Below are 11482 nucleotides of genomic sequence, written 5' to 3'. Positions count from 1 at the left end.
AATTCAGCAGCGTCGTTAGGGAAACCAAAAAGTATTCTTCCTATAATAAGTTCCACTTCAAAGGATTTCTCATTCAACGGTGACTGCTTCGCACTTTTATTAAGTCCGGGCTTTTTCACTTGGCGGAATCATCTGTTTGGTTATTTTTCATCGTGTTTATTTTTCACCATTCACACAGTACTTGTATTAAATAAACAAAGAACAATCGCTCTGCAAATAAAAGTGCTTAGGTGGGGGAAAAAAAAGAAGGAGGGAGGCAGAAGAGGAGGAGAAGAGCTGGAGATGAAGCTTCTTCCCCGCTTATTTGTTTATCTGTTGGGGAGGGGGGGGTCCTAAAAAAGGGAAGGGGGGGTTGGGAGAGAGGCCAAAAAATATGAGACGTTCTGATGAAGTGAAAATTGACTGCGCTAACACGGCATGAAACTAAAGGTCAATGCAACTGTATCTTAATAGAGTGTCTCGAATCGAGGTGGACTATTTTAAATGCAGCTTGCTTTTGCTGCTCTCATTGCCATAGCAATCCTAACGCTCCATGTTGATGTACCATAAAAGCAGTTGTTTGAATTTCAAAGAACCTGCCTTTGAACTTCTCCCTGCCTGATTAGGCGCTTGCGTGGGGTGTGTGTGTGAACCGCGGGAGCGGGGTTTTGGGTGCCGGCGGTGCGCGGGGGGCAGCGCCCCGCGTGCCCGTGTCCGTGGGTGCGTGTCCAAGTGCGAGTATGAGTGAGAGTGTGCCAGCACACTCTCTGACCCCTCCTGGTCTGCTCTACCGCCGGGAAGTGGGGGTGGCAGTCCATCCTTCCCAGCGCTTCACAACTCCTCTAGCAGCACGAAACACGGACCAACTCCTCCCCAGCCCCCCAAAAAAAACCCCAAACCCTTGGGTATCCCTCACCACCGCCAAAAAGCAAAGCAACAACCTGCCCCGGCTGGGGGCCTCCCCTCTGAACCCAGCACCTCCCGCCCATGGTGGGTGTGTTGGGGGGGAGCAGCCCTGCGAGTCCCCGTTTATTTCCACCCCCATCCCCCCCATGCCATTTCCCACACTCCCCAAATTTCTTCTCCCCTTCAAAACTTCACTAGCGCGGCTTCAGCCTTTAAAGGGCCGAGGGGCAGCGATGGTGTGTGGCGAGATGTCTCCCAGCCCCGATTACAAAGGTAGATGATTTAAACAGTGTTTGCTAGGACCACGTTTCGCCTAGGAAAAGATGAAGTCTTTGATGATGGCAAACTCGGTGTCAATAAGTGGCTTTCTTTGAGCCATATTCAGATGGGAACGTCTTGCTTTGCCAATTGCCATAGAAATCCTAACACACCATGAAGATTGTCCAAGCGCCAAGCCTTCCGTTCTGGGCTAAATTACTTTGAAGTGGGGCAGGACGTGCACTGGTCAATGTTAACTCTATAGGGCGGGCAGGGAACACTAGGAGAGAGGGGCTGGGGAGGGGGAGAGCCCAAAATAAGAAGGGGAAACTTGTTTTAGACACTCTATACAAGGTTCTGCTCATTGTCAGATATCTTTTATCTTTTATATTTCCCATGAATGATTCATGTCTCGGTGGCTTTGTGTCGCCCTCCTTTTCACAAGAAACTTCATTAGGGAGCTATAAGTTTTCCCATTGATTGGAGCCCTCATTTATGAGTGTTTTTCTGCTTCGTATGTTGGTTATTGTCATTCTGCTTGAAACAACTCTTTGCAACCTGTTTCACCTTTACCACATTTAACAAAACTGACTTAAAAAACACTCTAACCTTTTGGTGAAACTGTTCTTGACATTTGGACCAGTCATTTTCGAGCCCTGGTAAATTGTGGGGTGGGAGGGAAGGGATACCATCTCGAGCTACTTGTATTTATTTTATTAAAATAATAATTTTACAGAAAGGAAATAATCCTGATAATCCTGGAGGATGCTGACACACGATTCTGCCCCGATTTTTTCCCAACTGCGGGTTTCGCTGAGTTTTCCTCTCTCGAACGAGAAACGTGTGTCCTCCTGAAAACTTTCTCTTTCCCTTTTTTCCCCCCCTTCTTCATTCCAGTGATCTCCTGGCGTTATTTCTCGCCTGACCTGACTCTGTATTTCAGAATAATCTTCTGGCGTATGGTTTTGCCACTCTGCCTTCTACTGCAGAGTAGTGCTACTCGACTCACTAGGATCTGCAAGAGGAGGCTTACAGGAAGATATCTTTTGTTTCCCCAACAGAAATATTGCAATTTTAATCGATTTGATACTTTGATTAGCTGTCCTTGAAATAAATTAGGAACATTGTGTGGATAAAGGATAAATGCTTGAGTTTTCTCTGTGTCTTTATCTACCTACCTATCTATGTATCTATTTATCTGTCTACCTATCTATCATATCCGTCTGTCTGTCTGTCCCTCTCTTTCCCCTGCGCATGGAAAGCCAGCAGCAGAGGACCCAATTGCTCCATCATGAGGCGGCAGCCCCCCCAATCTTGCCTGTTTCCCCCCTCCTCCTCCCATTATCCCGGCTGAATTCCAGGGACAAGCACCCACAGGAGTAAAGCCTGAGGCCGTGAAGGGAAGCAGGGACGCCTCGGCCCAGAGCATCCTCCCTCTGCGTGGCTCCAAACAGAAACGTAAATCCGAAGAAGAACCTTATTTACTCACACGTTTCGCTGGGAAAAAAATAAAGCCGGGGTATCTCAGCCGCCCCCCAAATCTCCCGGTGCTGCTCCCGCCGCGCTGCGAGGCTGTGGCTATATCTGACTCTACCTACTGACCCCGGGGGGGGTATTTTGGTCTGTCTCTGCCCCTCGTCTGTCAGTAAGGCACATGCAATACGTAGAAATAATATTTTTTTATTCATTTGCATGATTTTTTTTTTTTTTTAACTTCTGATGGGGTTTACAGAGATGAAAAAAAATAAATTCGTATTATTTTATTTCAGAGGTATCATGTCATAAAATGGATGGGCAAGTGTGTGACCCTACGTGTAGCAAGTACATAAAAATAGTGGTATATCCCCTCGAGCCATAGTTTGTAAACCCTGCCATGTAGTATGTATAGTGCAATCTGTTGTTGAAAAAACAAAAAATGCATAAATTAAAAAGTTCGTTTATAAATCAGCACCAAAATATCTCTAGTAAGATTACATTACATAAATTATTCTTTTGAAAGTCCATACCTTACTTTATTATTTTTCTATTTATTCAAATGAGCTTGGAGAAAACCCCCCACCCAAAAAAAAAAAAAAAAAAAAAAAACCAAAAAAAAACCAAACCCCGAATAAAAAGCAAATCGAACGAACTTGAAAATAATATTTTCTATTCAAGTTTCCTGTTTGTTTTCAAAGTAACGCCTGTGTTTCGATCCAACACAACAATATGAAGACAACGTTTAAAAGCTTCCAGAGTGACAGCACCATGCACTGTACTAATAATATAATATCTCTATGAGCTATATATATATACCAGCACCAACACACCGCACGGAGGACATGCAGGAAGAGTCTGTTTCACATTACATCGTTCATTCAAGTAAGGTGAAAAATATAATGATTTTTTTCTTTTTTTTTTTTCTTTTTTTATACAAACCACAGCATCATCAACAACAACCTATCGACAAAATTAAGGAGAGAATTCTTTGGTGTGCTCTGTACTCTTCCAGGAAAAAAAAAGGGGAGGGGGGGGAGAAAATAAAAGGAATGATGTCAGAAAATAAATTAATTCGACTGTACAAAATAATCGCGTTCACGTACACGTTATTAACAATGACAAGACGACATCCACCATTCACGGCACACAAACCACATTTCCACAAGCCCGGGGGGAAGGGGGGGAGGCTGCCGCTGCTCCTCTCGGGGTCTCTGAGGAGGAATTAGTGCTCTTTACGTTATTTGCCCCCCTCTCCTGATGGACGGGCGATGGGTCGAGGTGTCCCCATCCTCCCCCCACTCTCGCCCCACAGCCCTCGGGCGCTGGGATGGGCCCTGGGGGGAAGGCTTGGGGGGGTGGGGTACACCCTGACCCCCCCCCAACCCTCTTCCCCCCCCCGTTTCTTCCCCGCAGCTCCGGTCCCCTCCACCCAGGCGATTCCACCCGGCCACCGCAGGGAGATAGTGAACAGGCTGGAGAGAGGAAATAAACCTAAAATATATAGTTATATATAAAATAATAACTAAAAAATCATCCCCCATCCGTGCGCCTCCCTCCCCTCGCCGAGCCTGGGAGGCGCGGGGCTCCCCCTCCTAACCCCAAACTGGCTGCACAGGGGGCTGGAAGGAGCAAGAGGCAAAGTCTTCATCTGCAAGTCGAACTTTAACATAATAATAATAACCAGAGTAATAAGAATACCAACCCCAAGAAAAGGGGAATTCGCTGTCAGTTTTTGCGTGTTTTTTTAGGAAAACCCCAAAATGTATCACAATATCGCAGTTGTCAAATAGCAGCGGGTTTCTTTCATTCTCTGGCTCCGTTTTAGGAGCCCTACGTGTACAAACCGTGGAGGAGCGGTAAGGGACTGCTGCATCTTTTGTCTTCCCTTCCCTAAATCGTTTTCACACGGTTATGGCTAAGAGAGAAAGAAAGAAGGCTGGAGAGAAAATGCCGAGTCCAGGTGGGACCCCACGACTCGGGGGAGAAACCAACAATTACAAAGGGGCTGAGCTGCAAGAGGGGCGGGAAAATGGATTAATTTCATTTTATTTGAAGGGATGTGTAACCCGTCCTCGACTGGCCGGAGCTTCGGCAGGTGCTGCTTTACAGTCAGGAGGCCGTTGTAAACCTGACGCTTCACCCAGGCTGGAGAGGAGGCACTGACGGGGGCAGCTCCAGCGTTTTAAGAGCCGCTGCAGGGAATGGCAGGGCCCTGCCTGTCCCTGCTCAATGGTCAAGAGCAGTCCCGCATGGGCAGGGTGGGAGCCAGGCATCTCCTTTGGCACTGTCCCCCTGCGAAGCGTGCACCTCGGGTCGCTGGGATGGCCCAGCGTGGCGTTATTAACGCTGCTTCTTACCGACAGAAAAAAGAAAAAATTAAAAACTCCGAGTCTCTTTAATTAAATTAGTTACCGTACAAACACCATAGGGTTTCGTACACGGAATAAATAGCGCGAGTCAAACCTGATGGCACTTCCACGCCAGCCCCCCCCCCCGCGCACGGGCAGCTTGGGCCAGCGCGGCAGGGCCGGGGCCATCGGCGGCACGGCACGGCTCAGCCCGGCCCTAGGGAGCGGTTCTGCCCCCCGAGGTCCTAAGGGGCTCATCCCCCTCGGAAGCCGGGGAGGTGTCGCGGCTGGAGGGGGTGCGGGGCCGTCGGGGAGCTCCCCCGGCCTGACAGACGTACCACTCGCTGAGGTCGGTGACCGGCGGGGAGAGGGCGGCGGCGCGGCCGCGGGGCGGCTCGGCGGCCATGGTGGCCTCGGGGGGCAGCGGCCCGTCGGGGGGGCCCGCCGCTGCCGCCGCGTAGCCCTGGGAGCCCGGCGGCGGAGAGGGCGGCGGGGACTTGCAGTGGATCTTCATGTGCTTCCGCAGGGAGCTGGGGTGGGTGTAGGACTTGTCGCAGCCGCGGATCTTGCAGTAGTAGGGCTTGTCGGAGGTGTGGACGTGGGAGTGCTTCTTGCGGTCGCTGCTGTTGGCGAACTTCCTCTCGCAACCGTCGAACTCGCACTTGAAGGGCTTCTCCCCTGCCGGGACATAGCAACGGCACCATTACCGGCGGGCGGGGCACGGCCCTGTCCGCAGCCTGCCCGCGACACCGGCAGCCCCTCCGGGGAGAGCAGCAGGGCAAAGCCTCCCCTCGTTCTTCCCTCCTTTTCCCTTTTTCCTCTCCCCTCCCCTGACAAGCCCGAGGTTTCCGACTTTTCCCCCGTGTTTCGCAAACCGTGCAACGCGGCTGGCGGTCCCCAAACCGGGAGCCCCGGGCTGGCGGCGGCGGCGGGGCCGGGCCTTGTTTGCCCCGCGCACACGAGGAACCTTCATTACGGCTCTAATGACCGAGCCCAAACAAAACCCCTCAATGCCTTTGCCTCCGAGGGCTGGCGCTTGCCGGCAGCCCGGCTCTCCTGGCACATCTCCTGCGTAATCCTTTCCCAGTGGGGCACTATGCTGTGGGAATAATTAGTCGGGGCGGGGGGGGGGGGAAATACAAGTAACACCTGTTTAAGCATCCCGGTATAAGGAGGGAATATCCCAGTATAAAGAGGGAGCAAGCATCCCGGTATAAAGATGGAGCACCCAGCAGCCCGTACTGGGGACCGGCAGGCTGGGGGGGGGACACACCAGCCCGGACACCGGTGATGGCAGCAGCGAGCTGCTGTCACCGCAGCTGGTTACTTCAGGCTAATGTGGGTCTACAGAAAATCTCTGGCCGATCTATTTTAAGAGCTTTACACATTGCCTAAGAGTTCAAGGGGTTGTGAAATTCAGCCCGGGGCGGGTTTGCGTGGCGTACCTTTCACACAAACACAGCCGGCTCCTGACATACCATACCCTGGGACATGTATATGTTCTGGTACATATAGATGTGCCCCGGGCGGATCCTTTCCCATAGATCCCATTCCACAGAATAGGGCTGAGTAAGTGCCTAGTGCTGAGAGACCAGAGTTTAGAAATAAACGTGCTGCGCTGCCCACGAAGTGGAGTTTCTTATAGCAACTTTTTCTTCTTCCCCTGCCATGTTACCCATGAGCCCTGTGCAAACAGAGCTGCACCGTTAACCCTTGTCACCACTATTGCGACTCTTGAGTCAAAAAATGCTGTCTGGTTAGGAAAGGCCGATGGCTATTTTCAGGTCTGTTTTGCTCGAGCACTCGGAAATAACAACCCTGCAGGTCTTTCGGTGCATGTTTTTCATTTTTCACCATGCGATTTTTACTGCTCCTTAAGTTTTTAAAATCATGTCGCGTTTAGCAAGATAATAACGGGAAAATAAAACGATTTTCATGTTTTAAAAGTAGCTATTTCTTGGCTGTTACTATAGAAACATGTGCCTCCACAGCTGATTTAAGAGTCAACATTTGCAATTAAAATCCGCTCACCTACCAGCGAAGTGGGACCAATTGAAAGAGCAAGTTTATCTTTAATATATATATTTGTAAAAAGATGGTAATAAAATTTATCTCGTGGGATTTAACTGGATTTTCCACGTGCACGCTCCCACTCCAACCGACACAAATCTCGAGTCACTTCGTTTGTTCATTAATTATTATTTTTCCTGAAGAAATAAAGCGAATCTACCGGTTTCTGCCCGTATTACAGCAGGCTCACCCGTCCCCCAGCTCAGCTTCCCCTGAGAGGTGCTCCGGCCTGCCCAAACTGCCTCCCCCTCCTCCGTCGAGGCTTTAGGAAGTGCCTTTTCCCGTGGGATCACGCGCGGGGACCCACCCGGGGGCTGCGCACCCGTCGAGGGGACGGGGTAGTGAGGCGAGACGCGGGGTACCCCTCTCTCCCGGGCCCCTCGAGGGGTGCATAGTCCCCGGCAGCTCCTCCTCGCCAGCCTCCGGACCGCGACGATCCAATTCCACATAAATCCAGGAGCAGGGAAGATCTCGGAGTGCCCCTGGCACTCTGACGAGGGCTCCACGTCAGAGTTTAACCATTTGTAGGTGGTTTCAACCCAAGAAAGGGGGTGAGAGGCCAGGAGCCGTCCCCCGACTCCTCCCGGCAGCAGCGGTGCCAGTGGCGGGGAGTGCGGGGGGGAGGGCACCGAGAGGCTTTGGGGTCACTTCTGGGGGGGAGGAATGATGTCTTCGTGGGGGAAGCCTGGTGATCCTGAGCACCGTCTCAGCGAGAGGGCAGCGATTTTGCAGGGGGGTGTGTGTCCCGTTCCCATTAGCGTACACCAGGAGTGGGGACAGGGTTTTGTTCCCAAAATGGGGCTGGGGGGGCAGAGCACGATGGGATGCTTTCGAGGAAAAGGAGGGAAAAAAACAAGTGAGCAAAGGCCTCCTAAATTACTGACATGCTCTTCTTCCTGCAGGATTACCAGAAACACGCAAAATCCCCGAACGATACAATAACAGCGTTACCCTTTCCCCCTCCCCACCCAAAAATGCCCATAATAAACGAATAGTTTGTAAATCTCTTATGCTCCCAGGCTGCACATGACTAAATTAAAGCTGAGGCGGCAAAATTACAGTAATTAATCCGATAGGGACGGGCAGAAGGCTGTACGTGAGGAAGGAGTCACGTCCCCTTCGCCTTCCCATGGGTCGTGTCATTCGAGGTGGGCTCTCGCCCCCCACCCCGAGGGCTGCTTTGCTGCAACTGCCCCTTCTGCGTGGAAATGGTACCCCCGCCGTGGGTTCACGCATGGGCACCTTCCCGGGGTCTTCCCTCGCAGGAAAGTGGGACTTCTCTCCCCCAGCACTTCGAGGGGTGCACAGCCCCCGGGGATCTGCGGGTGTCCCCCGGCTGCAAACTCCTTTGCAAGAGGCCATGTCCCACGCAGGGCCTCGGGGCAATACTCCACCACAGCTCAGAGATGCACATTTAGGTTACGGGGGGAGAGTGTCCTTTTCCCGCTAAACCTCTCTGCCCCCACTCCAAGCATCCCCCGGACACCCACCCCCCTTGGAGCTGGGATGGAGAAGCTGTTGAGGAGCCCAGAAAGGTCCGCAGTGAAGTTTTGTTTTCCAAACCAAGACAGATGGGGAAGGCAGGATGACAAAAACACGGGCCTCCATCATTTAACTCGTTCCGCAGTGCCATTAACACAACAACAACAACCACCCCCCAAAAACATATCAGCCCCCCCGCAGGAGAAATCCTCATCCCCATCTCCCCCCTCCCCGCCCCAGCTTTGGGAGCAGGGAGATGGGCATCCTCAGGTCTCCACAGCTGTATATGGGCTCATGCCTGACATATTCTGGAGATAAAAATCTATAATCCTTTCTGCCATGGGCCATTTGGTTTTACATCGGAATAACACGTTGCACGGTCGCCGCTTTTCTCTTCCCGAGCAGCACACAATAAATCAAGAAAGCAATTACGACAACTCCACTTCCTTAAGTGTCCTCCGAGGAATAATATTTGTCTACCACTATAAATCCCGGCTTCGTTCATTTTCGGCGGAGGTTTTTTTCTTTACACCCACACCGAAACGCGTATTTCGGGGGTGGCGAGGAAGGAGGAGAGAGGGAAAAATGAAGGACGAAAAGAAGAACTAAAAAAGGAAGAAGAAATAAAAGAATTAAAGGCTCAAACACACGCCGAGCCCCCCCCGGAGCCCCGCTTCGGGCCCCCCCGCCCCCCCATCCCCCAGAGGTGCTGCTCCATCCTCCCCGGCTCTCGGAGCCCCGCCGGGTACCGGGACTGCTTTGAAGTTTCCTCCTCAGATCCATAAAGAGAAGGAAAAGTTCCCCCCGTCTCCACGGGCGGGAGAGCCCGGGCACCACCGGCAGCCTCGGGAGCGGAATCAGTACCGGTAGCCCCGGTGGCGCGGGCAGCCCCCGTAGCATCGGCTGTCCCCGTAGCAACGAGCGGCGGTAATCCCGGCAGCATCGGTAGTTCCCGTAGCAGGGGCAGCCCCAGCAGCGTTGGTCGTAGGGCAGCGCCGGTAGCGGAGGTAGCCCGGCAGCCCCGGCAGCACCGGTAGCCCCGAGCGCCGCCGCCGCTGCCCGCAGCGCAGGGGAACTGCGCCCCCAAGAGCCCCCGGCCCCATCTCCACCGGGCCAACCGTTATCCCGACCGGCTCCATCCCCACCGGCAGAACCGGCACGAAAAGCAGAACCGTAGTCTTTCGGGAAGCGGGGGGGAGGTCGCGACCCCCTCCCCGGAGTGCCCCGGACAGGGTAGGGCGGGCGACCATCCTCCCCCCTCGCTCTTCCGCAAGGGCTGCTGCTCATCTTCCCCCGGCTCCGCGTTATTTCTTACTCGGTGTATTTATTTATCCGGTGGTGCCGGGATGTGGGGAGGTGGGGGGCGGAGGGAGCTGCCCAAAGTGCGGGGGGGGGATCGTGATGGAAGGGGGGACAGGGACACACACGTGTGTGTGCAGGGCAGAGGGGCCGGGTGCGTGTGCGTGGCCCGTGTGCTGCCGAATTACTTATTCATGAAAAAGTCACATGTCCGGCGGTGCGTAGGAGAGGAAGAAAAGAGGAGGAAAGGGGAAAAAAATAGAGAAAGGAAGAAAACCCTTATAGGGACGACGGGGAGGGGGGGGATGCACCCACCTGTATGAGTCCTCTTGTGGATCTTGAGGTTTTCGGACCGGGCGAAGACCTTCCCGCAGCCGGGGAAGGGGCAGGGGAAGGGTTTCTCTCCCGTGTGCACTCGGATGTGGTTGATGAGTTTGTATTTCGCTTTGAAGGGTTTGCCTTCCCGGGGACACTCCTCCCAGTAGCACACGTGGCTGCTCTGCTCGGGCCCGCCGACGTGCTCCACGGTGACATGGCTCACCAGCTCCTGCATCGTGCTGAAAGTTTTGGAGCAAGGCTTCCTACCGCCCGGTGGCGGCGGAGGAGGAGGCGGAGGAGGCGGCTCCCGGTCGATCCACTTGCAGATCAGCTCTTGCTTGATGGGCTGCCGCATGTACCGCAGGAAGGCCCCGGCCGCTGCCGCCGCCGCCGCCGCTCCGACGTGGGCATGGTGGTGGTGGTGATGATGATGATGGTGGTGGTGTGGATGGGGGTGGTGAGGGTGCCCGTGCCCGGCCGCCGCCGCTGCCGCCAGGTTGAGGTTGACGGAGCCGTAGCCTTGCAGCGCCGAGGAGGAGGCGGCGGCGGCCCCGTAGTGCGCCTCGGCGCGCCCGTAGAGCTCCCCGGCGGCGGCTGCCAGCCCCAGCCGCATCTGCCCGTTGAGCGGAGGGTGGCGGCCGGCGGGCGCGCCCTGCTCGCCGGGCGGCGGCGGGAAAGCGGCGTGCGCCCCGTCGGCCGCGCCGTAGGTGCCGGCGGCCGAGATGAAGACGCCGTGGGGGAGGTGGGGGGAACCGGCGGGAGGGTGCTGCTCGCCCAGCGCCCCGTGCACCGCGGCGGCGGCGGCAGCGGGCAGCTCCCGCCGCAGGAGGAAGTCCCGGCCCGCCGCCCCCCCCGCCGGGTAGCCCGGGAGGGCGGCGGCGGGCGGTGCGTAAGCGGCGGCGGCGGTGGTGGCGGCGGCGGCGGTGGCGGCGGCGGCGGCGGTGGTGGCGGCGGGCGCGGCGAAGGCGGCGGCGGCGGCGGTGAGCGCTTCGGGCGTGAGCTTGAGGGCGGCGGGCTGCGCCATGTGCTCGGGTCCGAGCGGCGTGAGGGCACCGCCGGGGTCGCCGCCCGCGTCCCCGGGGTGGAGGTGGGCCGCGTGATGGGGGTGGACGTGGTGGTTCCCCAGCCCCGGGAAGCCTGTCATGTTCTGGTGAGGATGGGGCTGAGCCGCTGCCAAATCCGCTAATCTCAGGGTCGGGTTCCTCTTGCTCAAAGGGGGCTCCATAACGACACAGCCAAGCCCATCTACGCTGGCTGTTGTTATTTTTTTCCCTCTACCCGCCTTCAAAAACATGTATATATTAAGCGGCTCTTTAACTTCTTTTGTCTGCGCTCCTAACTCCGCG

General features: G+C 54.9%; 1 protein-coding gene across 1 annotated transcript; it reads right to left on the bottom strand.

The window, feature by feature from the left end:
* Nucleotides 1-4995: 4995 nt before the first annotated feature.
* ZIC5 (Zic family member 5) lies at nucleotides 4996-11482 on the bottom strand. The gene is given in 4 exon segments (XM_030476756.1): nucleotides 4996-5645; nucleotides 10134-11028; nucleotides 11031-11094; nucleotides 11096-11482. Coding segments are annotated over 4 exon segments (1755 nt in total). The 5' UTR covers nucleotides 11431-11482; the 3' UTR covers nucleotides 4996-5184.

Source organism: Strigops habroptila, chromosome 2, assembly GCF_004027225.2.
Source record: "Strigops habroptila isolate Jane chromosome 2, bStrHab1.2.pri, whole genome shotgun sequence".
In the NCBI taxonomy this organism is placed as follows: Eukaryota; Metazoa; Chordata; class Aves; order Psittaciformes; family Psittacidae; genus Strigops; species Strigops habroptila.
The sequence above is the reverse complement of the archived record's forward strand: the minus strand, read 5'-3'. Positions and strand labels throughout refer to the sequence as shown.